At 55.8% G+C, this 16,643-nt stretch overlaps 2 protein-coding genes across 2 annotated transcripts; both read left to right on the plus strand.

Moving 5' to 3' along the window:
• Nucleotides 1-4,906: 4,906 nt before the first annotated feature.
• On the plus strand, nt 4,907-12,811 carry AP1M2 (adaptor related protein complex 1 subunit mu 2). The gene is made up of 12 exons (XM_012790637.2): nt 4,907-5,037; nt 6,173-6,329; nt 6,551-6,618; nt 7,877-8,007; nt 8,168-8,315; nt 8,398-8,524; nt 9,019-9,161; nt 9,256-9,327; nt 9,833-9,991; nt 10,972-11,097; nt 11,600-11,675; nt 12,404-12,811. The coding sequence occupies exons 1-12, from the start codon at nt 4,996-4,998 to the stop codon at nt 12,424-12,426; spliced, it is 1,272 nt and encodes a 423-aa protein (XP_012646091.1). The 5' UTR covers nt 4,907-4,995; the 3' UTR covers nt 12,427-12,811.
• Nucleotides 12,812-14,068: 1,257 nt separating this feature from the next.
• CDKN2D (cyclin dependent kinase inhibitor 2D) lies at nt 14,069-16,594 on the plus strand. The gene is made up of 3 exons (XM_012790638.3): nt 14,069-14,173; nt 14,460-14,615; nt 15,630-16,594. Exons 2-3 carry the CDS (start codon nt 14,475-14,477, stop codon nt 15,987-15,989), a joined length of 501 nt encoding a protein of 166 aa, XP_012646092.1. The 5' UTR covers nt 14,069-14,173; nt 14,460-14,474; the 3' UTR covers nt 15,990-16,594.
• Nucleotides 16,595-16,643: the final 49 nt, after the last annotated feature.

The following is a 16,643-nucleotide window of genomic DNA, read 5'->3' on the forward strand; positions in this document are numbered from 1 at the left end:
GGGCCTGCACCCCCTGGCGTCACTTTCTGAGCAGGGGGCTGGCAGGAGCATGGGGGACCTCCCCCCCCCTTTGGTCAGAGGCAGCATAAAATCTTGCACTTTGCAGGGCGTGAATTGCCTCTGCTTCTGGCTGGATGCCTTTGTGCATGTCGCATTACCCTCTCGGAGCCTCAGTTTCCCTAGCTGACAAGTGAAGAAAATAGCTTTCCCTAACAGTGGTTTTTTTGTTTGTTTGTTTGTTTTTTGAGACAGAGTCTCATTCTGTTGCATGGGCTAGAGTGCCGTGGCATCAGCCTAGCTCACAGCAACCTCAAACTCCTGGGCTCCAGTGATCCTCCTGCCTTAGCCTCCCGAGTAGCTGGGACTACAGGCATGCGCCACCATGCCTGGCTCATTTTTTCTATATATTTTTAGTTGTCCAGCTAATTTCTTTCTATTTTTTAGTAGAGACAGGGTCTGGCTCTTGTTCAGGCTGGTTTCAAACTCCTGACCTCAAGGGATCCTCCCAGCTTGGCCTCCTAGAGTGCTAGGATTACAGGTGTGAGCCACAGATCCCGGCTTGTTTGTTTTTTTGTTTTTTTTTTGAGACAGAGTCTCACTTTGTTGCCCCAGGCTAGAGTGAGTGCCATGTCAGCCTCGTTCACAGCAACCTCAATCTCCTGGGCTTAAGCGATCCTCCCGAGTAGCTGGGACTACAGGCATGTGCCACCATGCCCGGCTAATTTTTTGTATATATATTTTTTAGTTGGTCAATTAATTTCTATTTTTGGTAGAGATGGGGTCTCGCTCAGGCTGGTTTCAAACTCCTGACCTTGAGCAATCCGCCCGCCTCAGCCTCCCAAAGTGCTAGGATTACAGACGTGAGCCACCACGCCTGGCCTTGTTTGTTTTTTTAAGAGGCCACATCTTGCTCTGTCACCCAGGCTAGAGCACAGTGTCCCAATCATAGCTCACTGCAGCCTCAAACTCCTGGGCTTAAGTGATCCTCCTGTCTCAGCCTCCTGAGTAGCTGGGACTACAGGCATCACCATCACACCTGGCTAATCTTTTTTAAAGTTTGTAGAAATAAGGTCTTGCTATGTTGCGCAGGCTGGTCTTGAACTCCTGGCCTCAAGTGACCCTCCCACCTCGGCCTCCAAAAGTGCTGGGGTTACAGGTGTGAGACACTGTGCCTGGCCTAAGGTTGTCTTGTCTTGGGGATTCCTGCCTGGGAGACATTTAGTGCCATGCCTACATATCCCGAGCCCCACGTAAGCTTGAACCAGTGTTACTGTTATAATATCGATAGTAATCCTTGCATTTCTAAATCCAGCAAAGCAGTTAGGGGCAAGCTGAGAACAGACTGTAGAATCGCAAGACTGAGATTCAAACTCTGGCACAACTGCCTCCAGGCTGTGTGGGCTGGAGCAAATGTCTTCGCCTATCTGTGCGTCTATTTTGTGTTGTAAGATGACATGGAGAACTGTGGCAGATGGTAAGTTCGGACACGCGTGCACTGCTGCTGTCTTATCGTGGATGCGCAGAGCGGAGGGTGGTTCTGGTAGACGCTGTGCTCCCTCCCTCCCGCGAGTCTCCATCCCCAGGGGCTCATGGAGCTCTGCCTGGGGCTGAGCTGGCAGAAGGAGAGATGAGGCCCGGACAGGATGAGTGTCGCCTCCTGGAGGTCCTGCCGTAGACCCCCTTCCTCGCTCAGTAGAGCAAGCTGGGTTGGGACTAGGCCAAGGTGTAGTTTCCCTCTTCTTCCTCCATCCTCCCCCAAACTGCCTTGCAGTTAAGACCACAGAAATTCTCACGTCTGTAATCCTAGCACTCTGGGAGGCCAAGGCAGGAGGATTGCTTGAGGTCAGGAGTCCGAAACCAGCCTGACCAAGAGCGAGACCCCGTCTCTACTATAAATAGAAAGAAATTAATTGGCCAACTAATATATATAGAAAAAATTAGCCGGGCATGGTGGCGCATGCCTGTAGTCCCAGCTACTTGGGAGGCTGAGGCAGGAGGATCGGTTGAGCCCAGAAGGTTGAGGTTGCTGTGAGTTAGGCTGACGCCACGGCACTCACTCTAACCTAGGCAAAAAACCGAGACTCTGTCTCAAAAAAAAAAAAAAAAATATATATATATATATAATTAGCTGGGCATGGTGCCACATGCCTGTAGTCCCAGCTGCTCAGGAGGCTGAGGCAGGAGGATCGTCTGAGCCCAGAAGGTTGAGGTTGCTGTGAGCTGGGCTGACGCCACAGTACTCTAGCCAGGGCAACAGAGTGAGACTCTGTCTAAAAAAAAAAAAAAGACCACAGAAAGTCACCGGGTTGAATCCCGGGTCCGCAGTAGCTGGTGTGGGAGCAGTGAGCAGAGTGTGTACAGTGTAGGACTGAGACATTGTGTCAGGCAACCTCGGGAGGGGCCACCACCTCTGTTATGCCCATTTTACAGAAGGGGAGACTGAGGCACGCGAGATGCATTCACTAGCTCAGGAATCACAGCCAGACTGTGGTGGAGTCAGTAGTCAAACCCAGCACCCGTGTTCTGAACTGCCACATGAAATTATCATCACCATCGTCATCCTGACCAACATGGTTAACTGTCAGCTACATCCAGGACTCAGGCTCTGTCCCAACACGGTTGCATCCAGTAACTCATTTTCTTTTTTGTTTGAGACAGAGTCTCACTCTGTTGCTGGGGCTAGAGTGCCGTGGCGTCAGCCTAGCTCACGGCAACCTAAAACTCCTGGGCTCAAACGATCCTCCTGCCTCAGCCTCCCGAGTAGCTGGGACTACAGGCATGCGCCACCATGCCCGGCTCATTTTTTCTATATATTTTTAGTTGGCCAATTCATTTCTTTCTATTTTTAGTAGAGACGGGTTCTGGCTCTTGCTCAGGCTGTTTTTGAACTCCTGACCTTGAGCAATCCACCTGCCTCGGGCTCCCAGAGTGCTAGGATTACAGGCGTGAGCCACCACGCCCGGCCCTTATTTTTTGTTTAAGAGATGGGGTGTCACTATGTTGCCCAGGCTGGTCTTGAACTCCTGGGATCAAGTGATCCTCCTGCCTTAGCCCCCACCCCCATTTGCTGGGACCATAGTTTCCCGCCACCACATCTGCCTAATTTTATTTTTTTTGAGACACAGTCTCACCGTGTTGCCCCAGGTAGAGTGTAGTGGTGTCATTGTAGCTCACTGCAATCTCAAACTCCTGGGCTCAAGGGATCCTCCTGCCTCAGCCTCCAGAGTAGCTGGGACTACAGGCACATGACATGACGCCTGGCTAATTTTTCCTATTTTTAGCAGAGACGGGGTCTCGCTCTTGCTCAGGCTGGTCTTGAAATCCTGAGCTCCAAGTGATCCTCCTGCCTCGGCCTCCCAGAGTGCTAGGATTACAGGGGTGAGCCACTGTGCTCAGCCCAGGGGAATTTTTTGAGCCCAGGAGTTGGAGGCTGCAGTGAGCTATGATCACACCGCTGCACTAGAGCCTGGGGGACAGAGAGTGACCCTGTGTCTCAAAAAAAAAAATGCTTTTATTTAACTTCACCAGTAATAGTGCCTCGGAGGGGGCAGCAAATATTCACTCAGTGAATAAATCATCATAACCACAATGGAACAGCCATATATCTGGCTTAGCACACAGTAGGTGTTATTAGTTATAATAATAATAACAACAACCATTTTTCTTCTCAACACTAGAGACATATAGGTTATAGTGGGAGCTTAATAAATGTTTTTGGAATGAAGGAATAAGAGTAACATTAGGAATAGTAATGAAAGGCACTACATGTGTCTTGCTCAGAGTGCCACCCACAGGCCTTGTCACTTAATGAAAGAATATGTGAGTGAAAGAATAAATTAGTTAGTAAAATTTTTTGCATCAATGAATCAATGAATTAGGCAAATACTGAGCACTCAGTACTGGGCACTGGGAACATAAACATGAAGAGGAGACTGTCCCTTCCCTATTGAGAGTGACAGGAGTGTGGGAGAGAAACAGAAAAGGAACAAGATGAATGTGGATACATGGATGGATGGATGGAGGGATGGAGGGATGGATGGAGGGATGGAGGGATGGAGGGATGGATGGAGGGATGGATAGAGGGATGGATGGATGGATAGAGGGATGGATGGATGGAGGGATGGATGGATGGAGGGATGGATGGATGGAGGGATGGATGGATGGAGGGATGGATGGATAGAGGGAGGGATGGATGGAGGGATGGATAGAGGGATGGATGGATGGATGGATAGAGGGATGGATGGATGGATGGATGGAGGGATGGATGGATGGATAGAGGGATGGATGGATGGATAGAGGGATGGATGGATGGATAGAGGGATGGATGGATGGATGGAGGGAGGGATGGATGGATGGATAGAGGGATGGATGGATGGATGGATGGAGGGATGGATAGAGGGATGGATGGATGGATAGAGGGAGGGATGGATGGATGGATGGATAGAGGGATGGATGGATGGATAGAGGGAGGGATGGATGGATGGAGGGATGGATGGATGGATGGATGGATGGAGGGATGGATAGAGGGATGGATGGATGGATAGAGGGATGGATAGAGGGATGGATGGATGGAAGGATGGATGGGTGGATGGATAGGGGGATGGAAGGATGGATGGAGGGAGGGATAGATGAATGGATGGAGGGAGAGAGGGAGGGATGGATGAATGGATGGGTGGATGAATGGATGGATGAATGAATGAATGAATGAGTGAATGAATGAATAGCTGATTGGTCTGGTGTCTCCACGCTTCAGCACTCCTGAGAAAGAGGCAGGTCAACCGTCCTATCCGAAGTCGCGCCCCTCCCAGCCCGCCCACCGCCCCCGCCGCCGTCTTCGCGTCGGCAGACAGCGCTGCTCACCTGGCGGCCTCCCCTTTAAGACGCACACACCTGGCCGCTCACCTGGGCGCGGGCGCTTCCGCAGGAAGAAGGAAGCGGCGCCACCGTCGCCTCCCGGCGCTCCCTCTCCTCCTCCTAGGCCCGCCGGCCGACACCATGTCCGCCTCGGCCGTCTTCATTCTCGACGTGAAGGGCAAGGTGAGGCGGGGCGTGCGCGGTTGGGGGACCGACAGGTGAGGCCGCGCTCCGGGGGATCCAGGGCGGCCGGTCCGCCCGGGCCTGGGAGGCCCCAGAAGGGGCTCGGGAACACGCCCCCCGCCAATCCTTCGGCGCCCGGAGTGGAATCTCACCTCCCAGCTGTGTGCCTGGGGCAGGGGGCTTCACCCCTGCCAGCCTCAGTTTCCCCGTATGTAAAAATGGGAATAACAGAGATCCCCACCCAATGAGCATGAATACAACCCGATGGGTGCGAACCACTTAGCACCATAGCTCTGCTGCAAGCATTAGGAATTCAGTAAATTAAAATTATTTCCATCACGGTAAGTATCCACACTGTTAAAGTCCAGGGAAGGGAACCGGGCCAGGAGGCCCTAATTCCTCTCCCGGCTGTCTCCCTGAAGCCCCTTCATTCGTCTTGTCCTTTAATAGCGATAATAACTGGTGGTGGAAACAATATTTCTGCTAATAATAATAGTGAAAGCCAAGATGTTTGAGGACCTGCTGGGCAGGGTGGCTCACGCCTCTAGTTCGAGCACTTTGGGAGGCTGACATGGGAGGATCACTTGAGGCCAGGAGTTGGAGACCAGCCTGGGCAACATAGCTAGAGTCAGGCTAAAAAAATACATTTAAAAAATTAGCCGGGCATGGTGGCTGGTGCCTGTAGTCCCAGCTACTCGGGAGGCTGAGGCAGGAGGATCGCTTGAGCCCAGGAGTTTGAGGCTGCTGTGAGCTATGATGACTCCACTACACTACAGCCTGGGTGACAGAGCGAGATCCCGTCTCTAAAAAAAAATATATATATATATATATATATATAATTTTTATTTTCTTTCATTTTTCTTCTTATTTTTCTTCTTTTTTTTTTTTTTGTTTAAATAATCCCAGCAGCACCAGTTTAGTGCTTATGAAGGCTGGAGCAACAACAGGGTCTAGGTACATGGGCTGTTGCTATTACTCACCCATTTCACAGGGGAGGAAACTGAGGCACGGAGTGGCAGGGCCTTAGCCAAGCTGCTCAGCTGGGAAGTAGGGCTCAGAACTGGGCACTCCGGTGCCCCAGGGTGGTGGGTTCCCGGATGCTGGCAGTGACCGGATCTTGTCTACCCACCCTCAGCCCTTGATCAGCCGCAACTACAAGGGGGACGTGCCCATGAGCGAGATCGATCACTTCATGCCTCTGCTCGTGCAGCGGGAGGAGGAAGGCGCCCTGGCCCCCCTGCTGAGCTACGGCAAAGTCCACTTCCTGTGGATCAAACACAGCAACCTCTACTGTATCCACCCAGGCAGGGGCCCTGGAGGTCCACGATGGTGGTAGCTCAGGCCCAGAGAGGGTGGGCTGAGCACAGAATTTGCACAGCACATCTGGAACGGCTCAGGCTGGAGAGGCGGGTAGAGACGGGGTTGGTGGCAGGGGACAGGATGGAGGTTCAGGGTCTGTACTCTATTTACGTCCCCCCAAATGGCACCTTTTCCTTAACCTCGCTGCCCCCAGTGGTGGCCACCACGCTGAAGAACGCCAACGCCTCGCTGGTGTACTCCTTCCTGTACAAGACGGTGGAGGTAGGTGCTGGCCTTCCGTTGCCCGGCCGCCCTGTGCGTCCACCTGCCTGGGCCACCTCTCTCAGGAGCCATCTCTGCTGGGAAAGCCTTCCCTGCCCTTCCCCCATCAAAGCCCCGTCACTCTGTATCTCATTAGCTGCCTAGGACACCATCTGTCCCTACACGGCGGGGACCAAAGAGGTCTCTGAGAGAGACGTGGCTCCACTGACCCCGAGGGCTAGTGACTCCGTCCCAGCTCCCCTGCCTCCTGGCTGTGTGACCTTGAGCAAGTCACTCCTCCTTTTGCCTTTAAACTGGGTTGTAACAAGCCCCGCCTCACGGTTGTCGTGCAAATGAATCCAACCAATACCCATAAAGCACCTAGAACAGTGCTCGGTATACAGCAAGTGCTCAATAAACGTTTCCTAGTGTTAGCATATCACAAATATTATAACAATCACATAATGCTAATGCATTGATCACTTATTATATGCCACTGTTGATGATTGAGAAGGTGCTCAGTAAATCATTTTTAACAATCGAGAAATATTTATTGATTCACTCTGTCTCCAAATGGCATTAAGGAGACTAAACAGCACCTTGTGACAACTAGGGACTTGTGTGCTATTCCCTCGGGTTCCTTCCAAGATGGGACATTGGAGCTGAGGCTTTAATGACAAGCTGAGAGGTGAGCTGGGTGGGGGGGGGAGTGTTGAATGAGTGACAGTCTCTCTGCTGAGGTTACGCCTACTCATTCCCAGGGGCTCTTAACCTGGGGTCCCCAGACGGCCGATGGCCAGTGGACAGAATTCAGGACATCCATGAACTGGGCTGTTTCCATATAATGGGATTTCTTGGCCATGCTGTGTGTTGTATTTTATGCACTTACCGAGCTCAGTCTAAGGTGGGTCTGTCAACATCACCAAATACACGGGGACCCGTGCTCCCTCCACACACACAAAAGATTAAAAGCTCTTTCAATGCCCCCTTCCACAAGTCTCCCCAGACCTCTCCGTCTCTCTTGTGTTTGTTACTACACCCAACATATTGGATTAGATGGTCCCGTTACCTAACCATTCACCCCTTTAGACTGTCCCATCAGGCCAGGGACCCTGTCTGCTTTGTTCCCGGTGACTGTCCCAGCACAGGCATACAGCAGGTGCTCAATAACTGCTTGTTGGAGGGGCTGGCTGAATGAGCAGAGACCCAGCCCGTGGCCACAGCCACGCTGACCGGCACCTCATGTGAGTGTCTGTCTCCCCCGGCCCCGCCACCCCAGGTGTTCTGCGAGTACTTCAAGGAGCTGGAGGAAGAGAGCATCCGCGACAACTTCGTCATCGTCTACGAGCTGCTGGACGAGCTCATGGACTTCGGCTTCCCCCAGACCACCGACAGCAAGATCCTGCAGGAGTGAGTGGGCCCGAGGGGCAGCCACGGGCTGCGCGGGGGGAGGGGGGTGGGGGGAGGGGGTGGGGGGGTGGGGGGTGGGAAGAGCTCAAGGAGGGCCGGGGAGGTGGCCCAGGTGGCCCTCCCGGGTCCAGCCGCCCGTCCCCCGCTGCCCTCCTGCCAGGTACATCACGCAGCAGGGCAACAAGCTGGAGACGGGCAAGTCGCGGGTGCCACCCACGGTCACCAACGCCGTGTCCTGGCGCTCCGAGGGCATTAAGTACAAGAAGAACGAGGTCTTCATCGACGTCATAGAGTCCGTCAACCTGCTGGTGAGCCCCCATGCCCGCACCCCACCCTGGGGCGGCGCTGTGCATGTCGCCTGTCACCTCGCGTGTGCACCCACCCGCACAGGTCAACGCCAATGGCAGCGTGCTGCTGAGCGAGATCGTGGGCACCATCAAGCTCAAGGTCTTTCTCTCCGGAATGCCCGAGCTGCGGCTGGGCCTCAACGACCGCGTGCTCTTCGAGCTCACTGGCCGTAAGCGTTTGGGGGGCCCCCTCCTCCCTGGAGCCCCCCGAGGGCGGGGGGTTGGGGGGAGACTTCCGGAGACCACGCCCCCTCTGGGGACCCAGAGAATTGCAGCAGGTTTTCAAATAAGCCCTCGCGTGCCCTCTGCTGGCCGAGGCCAGTACTGCAGCTGCCTGTTCATGATTGAGCGCCGGCTGGGTGCCAGGCGCAGATTTGGGCTCTGAGGACACAGCAGCGAGGAAAAACGCAAGTCCCTGCCCTTATGGAGCTGGCATCCTAGTGGGAGAAGGAGACAGAATAACGTTTAAAAGCCCGACAGCAAGAGCCAGGCTCCCTGGGTTCGGATCCGAGCCCTGCCCCTGCCAGCTGTTGTCGGTCCTCTCTGGGCCTCAGTTTCCTCATCTGTAAAATAGGGGTCATGGTAGTGGTGGGCAGGGAAGGTGGGGATAGGGCCCTCTTCCTGGCGCCCAGGGTCACTCCGCACTCTGGGCTCTGAGTTGCAGGCAGCAAGAACAAGTCGGTGGAGCTGGAGGACGTGAAATTCCACCAGTGCGTGCGGCTCTCGCGCTTTGACAACGACCGCACCATCTCCTTTATCCCTCCCGATGGCGACTTCGAGCTCATGTCCTACCGCCTGAGCACACAGGTGAGGCAGGGGCAAGCCCCGTGCCGGCGGCATGGGGTGGGGGCTCAGGGCTGACCCCCAAATCTCTAAAAGTCCCTCCTTCCTCTGTCTGCAGGTCAAACCGCTGATCTGGATTGAGTCTGTCATTGAGAAGTTCTCGCACAGCCGTGTGGAAATCATGGTCAAGGTGGGCCCAGGGGGGGACACTTATTAACAATGCATGATTTTAGTCAGGCATGGTGGCGCATGCCTGTAGTCCCAGCTACCTGGGAGGCTGAGGCAGGAGGATCACAGCTTCAGGCTTGAGCCCAGAAATTTGAGGCTGCAGTGAGCTATGATGATGCCACTGCACTCCAGCCTGGGTGACAGAGCGAGACCCTGTCTCAATAAATAAATAAAACAAAAAATAATTGTTTATACATCTGGATACTTAAAATATAGGAGTTCTGACACCTCACAGAGGCTTTCCGTGGCCGCTGTATTAATTAAGTTATATTTGCTTGGTTATTTATTTATGAGGGTCTCACTCTTGTAAATAGAGTGAGAGTGTAGTGGCATCATCATAACTCAGTTTAACCTCAAGTTCCTGGGCTCAAGCGATCCTCCTGCCTCGGCCTCCCCAAAGTGCTGGGACTGCAGGTGTGAGCCAACATGAGCAAACTCTTCATGTCTCTTGCTCTCTCCCTTGCCAGGCCAAGGGACAGTTTAAGAAGCAGTCAGTGGCCAATGGTGTGGAGATATCTGTGCCTGTCCCCAGCGATGCAGACTCCCCGCGCTTCAAGACCAGCGTGGGCAGCGCCAAGTACATGCCGGAGAAGAATGTCGTTATTTGGAGTATTAAATCCTTCCCGGTGAGCAGTGGAGACAGGGGGCGACCTGGGAGTGGGGGCTGGAGTGGTGTGGGCGCTGCCCAGGCTGCATGGGGCCAAGTTGGAGAATAAGTCAGAGACCTCCACACTCGTGCACACGGTTATTCTTTGGGAGTGACAAAGGTGGGAGCCAGGCCAGTCTATGTCACAGATGGGCAAAGTGGGGCTTCATGATGGGAAGTGGGTTAAGTGCCTCCCCCCTTGGCCGGGTGCGGTGGCTCACGCCTATAATCCTAGCACTCTGGGAGGCCGAGGCGGGAGGATCGCTTGAGCTCAGGAGTTTGAGACCAGCATGAGCAAGAGCAAGAGCAAGACCCCATCTCTACTAAAAAAAAAATAGAAAGAAATTAGCTGGACAACTAAAAAATACATAGAAAATAATAGCCGGGCATGGTGGCGCACGCCTGTAGTCCCAGCTACTCAGGAGGCTGAAGCAGGAGGATGGCTTGAGCCCAGGAGTATGAGGTTGCTGTGAGCTAGGCTGACACCATGGCACTGTAGCCTAGGTGACAGAGGAAGACTATCTCAAAAAAAAAAAAAAAATTTTAAAAAAGTGCCTCCCTGCTTAGGGTCTTAAGGAAACCAACCCTGGGTTCAGATTCCTCACCCTTGCCTTTCTGAGCTGCATGGGCTTGGGAGGCTCAGTTTGGCCATCTGTGAAATAGGCACGATCATGTTATCCATGTCCTTGGGCCGCTGGAGGATTTAGTTTGTCCCTGTCATCTGGTGGGGCTGGGGGGGGGGGTTATTGGGGCCTGAGAAACAGGGAATGATAGACCCTGGCACCACCACTGATTGGGTTTTGTGGTCAAAAGCTTCTGCTGTGAGTCTAAGCCAAGAGCCTTTACTTTCTTGTCTGTGAAATGGGCTGAGAGCAGAGCTTGCTCTGGGGGCTGCTGTGAGGATGGTTTGGGGTGGGTAGGGGCCCCTGTGGTGTGTCTGATGCCCCCTTGTGCCTTCAGGGGGGCAAGGAGTACCTGATGCGAGCCCACTTTGGCCTCCCCAGCGTGGAGAAGGAGGAGGAGGAGGGCCGGCCCCCCATCGGGGTCAAATTTGAGATCCCCTACTTCACTGTCTCCGGGATCCAGGTGAGGGAAGTGGGCAAAGTCTCCTCTCCTTGGCCACTCACTGCAGGTTCCCCTCTCTCTTGTCCCTTGGCTCAAGTCACCTCTGTTCCCTGGCCCGTGTCACCACCACTCTGAAGTCTCCCTTCAATGTCGCCTCTTTCTGCTTGCAGCCGGGGTCGGTCCCCTCCCCCTCTGGCCTGTGCCCCCCCATTCCCCAGCAGCTCGTTCACTTTCTCTCCCTCTCCCACCTGCAAGCCATTCACCATTCCCTTGTCTGTGCCACCTTGTCCTCCCCAAACTGTGTCACATCTCATTTCTTATACTATGCGATCTCTTTCCCCACTGTCCTGGACCACCTCCCCTCCCCCACTCACGCCATGTCACTCCATTACTCCCAGCCTGTGCCGTCTTACTCTCCTAAGTTGTGCCGCATATATTCCCTTGGCCAACGCCACCTCTTTCTCCCTGACCCTGGTCACCTCAGTCCCGCAAGCCTGGACCACCTCTTCTCATTCCCTCCCAGGTCCGGTACATGAAGATCATTGAGAAAAGCGGTTACCAGGCCCTGCCCTGGGTTCGTTACATCACCCAGAGTGGCGGTAAGCCAGCTCCCTGCGATGACAGGGTCAAGGAGACGGAAGCGGGTGGGGACTTGGGGCTCTGACCACATTCTGGCTCAGGAAACTCAACAGGCCTGGCCCTCTTCGTCATGCCACCATGAGCCTTGGTTTGCACATCTTCAAAATGGGGGTACGGAGCAGGGTGCAGTGGCTCATGACTGTAATCATAACACTTTGGAAGGCTGAGGTGGGAGGATGGCTTGAGGTTGGGAGCTTGAGAGCAGCCTGAGCAAAAGTGAGACCCAGCCTCTATAAAAAATAGAAAAATTAGCCAGGCGTGGTGGCATGTGCCTGTAGTCCCAGCCACTTGGGAGGCTGAAGCTGGAGGATAGCTTGAGCCCGGCTGTGTGAGGCTGCAGTGAGCTATGATTGAGCCACTGCGCTCCAGCCCGGGTGACAGAGCAAGACCCTGTCTCTGAAAACAATTATTTGAAATTGAAAAATTAAAAAAAATAAAACAAGGGCAGTCACCAACTCTCGGGTGGCCGTGAGGTTTGGACAAGGGTCTGAACACACAGCACCGCCATCTGCTGCCTGGAAACGGGCTTGTTGCTATGGTTTCAGCACCTGTATGCTCCCAAGGTCGGTCATGAGCCCTGCGGTGGCGGTCATGAGCCCTGCGGTGGCGGGGAGTGGATTTGGGGGGGCTGTCCCTCTTTCCCCACCCCTCACTTCTGAGATGCTGCCTGCTCATCATTTGCCTGCAGATTATCAACTTCGAACCAGCTAGAAGCGAGAAGAGGCGGGGGCTTGAACGTGGGGCTTCCTTCCACCAAGGCCCCGCTGCAGATTGTGGCGAGGGAGAGAAGGTGGGGGTGTGTGTGTGTGTGTGCGAGGGCAGGTCCCTGACTTAGCAGTTTCTCACCCCCAGCACCTGCCCCTTCTCGACTCTTCCTTTATCTGTAGCCTGGGAGGGATGGTCTCTCTGCCTCCCTCCCCCCTGATTTTATATGAAGAAATCCAAGAGGGGCTTGAAGGCCCCCTCGTGAGTGCCTTCTTACAGTGACCTGCCTTAAGGGGTGTCAGGGGTCCCTCCTCCTTCACAGCTGCTGAGCCCAGAGGGCCCTGCTGGCCCACTCCTCTGAGTTTTAGGATGTCATTAAAAAGATGAATTACCTGCCGTGTATGTGCTTCTTGGCTGGGGACTGGGGCTGCCAGGGACATCCCTGCAGTGCTGGGATGGGAGTGGCCATTCGCATCCATTCCTCAGCCCCAGCCATCACTCACCTGGGCCAGGGCTGCCACCTCCACCCTGGTCCCCTGTTCCCCCCTTTAGCAGACACGGGGCTCCTGTTAACTTCTAAGCTGGATCATGGCTCAGAACCCTTCCGTGGTTCCCACTTTGTTAAAGCCAAGTTCTCGTGCAGGCCTCGGGGCTGATCTGCACAATGACCCCCCCCTCCACCTTTTCTCCCCTCCTCTCATCCTCCCCTTCTGTACCACACCAGGCAAGCAGTCACCAGTTTCCACCTGGCCTGCTTTTCCCCAGATATCCACAAGGTTCCCTCCTTTCAGGTCCCCAGTCAAATGTCACCTCCTCAGAGAGGCCCTGTCTGACCCTCCTATTTCAATGGCTTTCCTTTCCCAAGGGCCTTTCACTTAGCCTGTTTTATCAGCTCCATAGCGTTAATTATTGTCCCCCACGCCTGACTGCAGGTGTCCTGCAGCAGGGGCCGCCTGGCCGGCTCTCCAGTTGGGCACCTCCACGAGGTGCTCAGGCAATGTTCGAGCGAGGCCTCTGGAGCCACCTCTGGCCCACGTGGCGGCTGCAGGGTCCACCTTCCTGCTCGCCAGGGCTGGCTCGGTGGGAGCCGGGAAGAGTGATTCCTTCCTCACCCATCCTGTTTCCCCCTTTTTCTTTCCTTCCTGGTGCTTAACGCTACCTACAATTCCCCAGTGGTTGCACGTGCGCTCCCGGCGCCCAGGTCGGCCCCGCGCACGGAGGGTGCAGGGATGAAACGCGGCGCCGCGCGGGGTGAGGGCTGCCGAATGCTCACCGCGGGGCGCAACGGTGGAACCCCGGCCCGGGCGGCTCCAGCCCTGCCTCCCACCCCCCCGGGGGCGCCCCGGTCCCGGAGCAGCCCGCGCTACTCCGCTCCCGACCTTTGTCCCTCAGGTCAGTTAAACCGGCCCTCTTTCCCGCCCGCCCAGCGCGTTTGAAAACCAAAAACCCCGCCATTGCCGGCGGTCCACCGGTCGCCTCGTCCTGGCCAATCAGGAGCGATACCGCCCACGCCCGAGCGCAAACCTCCCCAGCGACGCGCGGCCATTGGCTGCGGTTGCCGCGTGGGCGGGGCGCCGCAGGGTCGGGCGCCGGGCAACGCGGCTCCGCTACGTTGTAGCGAGTTTGTAAGAAAACAAATCGGCGGCGTTCGGGGCGGGGCCGCGGGCGCGCCGGCTCCGCCCCCTGGCGGCTGGCTCGGCGGCCGCTGCGGCGCAGGCTCAGAGCAGACTCCGCCCGCCGAGGAGGAGGGAGGGTGAGTTGGGGGGAGACCCGGCCCCCAAGGGGCGGGCGCCGGGGTGGGCCCCGCTGGCGGCCGAGGGCTGGGCCGCGGCTCCCAGTAGCTAGCCGGCCGCCGGCTGACAGGGGGAGGAGCCGGCTGGGAGGGCGGGGGTCGCGCCGGAGCCCCGGACTCGGCGAGCGGGCCGGGAGTGTAGCGCAGGCCGGACGCGCCGCGGCCGCGCCCCGGGAGGGCTGCTGGGGCCTGCGCCCGCCGTCTCCTCCGCACTGACCGGGCCGGGGTGGGGCTGGGGGCTTCGCAGGCCGCCGGTGTCGACATGCTGCTGGAGGAGGTCCGCGCCGGCGACCGGCTGAGCGGGGCTGCGGCCCGGGGCGACGTGCAGGAGGTGCGCCGCCTTCTGCACCGCGAGCTGGTGCACCCCGACGCCCTGAACCGCTTCGGCAAGACCGCGCTGCAGGTGAGGCCCCGCCGGCCCGCGGCCAGGAGGGGGCGGGGGAGCGGTGCGAGTGTCGAGACCCCGACCCCCTTCCCTGTCGTCTCCTGGCTCCGGTGGTGACCCCCTGGGGGCCAGTCCTTTCTCTGGGCTGATGTTCCCCAAGGGCCCCCTTTGTAGGTGGGTGGTGGGTGAGGTGAGGTGGGGGGAGGGGAGAGCTTTCCATCTTCTCCGGACGATTCCTTGTTCTCACGTGGGGGATTCACTTTCCCTGGGGAGCTTCTTATTCGGTAGGTGGGATTTAGCGTTTTTGGATCCCGTTTCCATGGGGACGGCTCAGGTTTCTTGCGGCTTCTATGGGGAGATCCAATCTCTGGAAAGAAGGATTCGTGTCTCCCTTGGGGCCCCCATTTTCTAGGGGGTTCTCTGAGAGGTATCCAGTTATTTGGGGGAGGGGTTTCTTCACTCCTAGGGTTGTAGGGATTCTTAGTATGTTGTGGGGGCCACAGTGGCGCAATGCTGTCACATTCCATGAGGCCCCTATTCCCTGGGGGGGCATTTTACAGGGGAACCCCATGTCTTGAGTGTGGCTCAGGTACCCCGCGCAAACATCCCCATTATACAGGAGGCAGAGGGGAGTTTCAAATTCCCTGGGAATCATCTTGCCCTTGAGGGGCTGCTGAGTTCTTTGGGGGTAGTTCTCAGTCTGTGGGGGCCCCATTTCCTGGACGGGGTTTCGTATGAGGGTCTTAGGTTCCTGGAATGTTTTCATGGGGGCTACTCTCTGGGATGGGGTCCCATCTTATTCTTAAAGGGGTGACTAGCTTCTTAGGGTCCCTATTCTCAGAACTTGTTCTCTGGGATCTCAAACAGCTTTCTGTGGACTTATTTCCCCTGGGGCTTCTCGAGTCTCTAAGAGGACCCTTTCTCCAGCGGCCACTGTGCCTGGAAGATGCCTTTCTCTTCTCTCTCCAGTGAGCCCCCCTTTTTTAAAATCTCTTCCCTTGGGGACCTCCTGACCCTCTGTCCCCCACACAGGTCATGATGTTTGGCAGCACCACCATCGCCCTGGAGCTGCTGAAGCAAGGTGCCAGCCCCAACGTCCAGGACATCTCTGGTACCAGTCCAGTCCATGACGCAGCCCGTACTGGATTCTTGGACACCCTGAAGGTCCTAGTGGAGCATGGCGCCGATGTCAACGCACCCGATGGCACTGGGGCACTCCCCATCCATCTCGCGGTGCGGGAGGGCCACGCCGCTGTGGTCGGCTTTTTGGCAGCTGAATCTGATCTCCATCACAGGGACGCCAGGGGGCTGACACCCCTGGAGCTGGCGCGGCAGAGGGGGGCTCAGGGCCTCATGGACATCCTGCAGGGGCACATGGTGGCTCCGCTGTGACCTGGGGCCACCCTTTCCAGCAAGAGAACCCTGCTGGGTTAAAAATCAGAAGAGGAGAGAAGAAACACTTTCTCTTTTCACTCCTCTTCCCGGAGGGGGGAGGAGCACCCGTTTGTGGCTTTATTGGTGTTGATTTCTGGGGTGCGTGTGTTTGGGGGACGTTTCTCGTTTGTTTTTCTCACCCCTTTCGGTGTGTTGGACAGAGAAGGGCTCCTGCAGGCAACAGCTGCCTAAACGGTTCGGTTTCCTATGCGCCCCAGCCTGCTGGGGCCACAGACAGGGCCCATGGGCAGAGCTTTTAAAGCCTTAGCCCCATATTAAGGTCATTGTCTCCAGAGCTCCTGGAACCTGGCGACCTGGGGCTGTGCTCAGAGTGACCTGAATGAAGTGTGCGCACTGCTTCGGGCATGGGGGTGGGGGGAGTGGTTCCAAATCCATAAGAGGGTAGCATGAGTTCATTCATATTTTGTTGGAAGCTTTTTCTCCAGTCTCTTGTACAGCGTTTTAAAAGAAATAGATTCTATTTATTATGCTTTGTGGAAAAGTTGTTGCGTGTGATAATTTAATGTTTTTACCCATTAAATTAAGACTTGTGCCTGATCAGAGCGCGGTGGCTGCCGATTTTTGAGTCTGGGATGGGAAGTGGCTCCTCCA

This window comes from Microcebus murinus, chromosome 27 (assembly GCF_040939455.1).
Source record: "Microcebus murinus isolate Inina chromosome 27, M.murinus_Inina_mat1.0, whole genome shotgun sequence".
NCBI lineage: Eukaryota > Metazoa > Chordata > Mammalia > Primates > Cheirogaleidae > Microcebus > Microcebus murinus.

Coding starts and splice junctions, on each gene's coding strand:
- CDKN2D (XM_012790638.3), top strand. CDS start 14,475: ATGCTGCTGGAGGAGGTCCGCGCCGGCGACCGGCTGAGCGGGGCTGCG. Junction 14,616..15,629: donor TCGGCAAGACCGCGCTGCAG/GTGAGGCCCCGC, acceptor TCCCCCACACAG/GTCATGATGTTTGGCAGCAC.
- AP1M2 (XM_012790637.2), top strand. CDS start 4,996: ATGTCCGCCTCGGCCGTCTTCATTCTCGACGTGAAGGGCAAG. Junction 9,328..9,832: donor GTGTGGAAATCATGGTCAAG/GTGGGCCCAGGG, acceptor CTCCCTTGCCAG/GCCAAGGGACAGTTTAAGAA. Junction 11,676..12,403: donor TTACATCACCCAGAGTGGCG/GTAAGCCAGCTC, acceptor ATTTGCCTGCAG/ATTATCAACTTCGAACCAGC.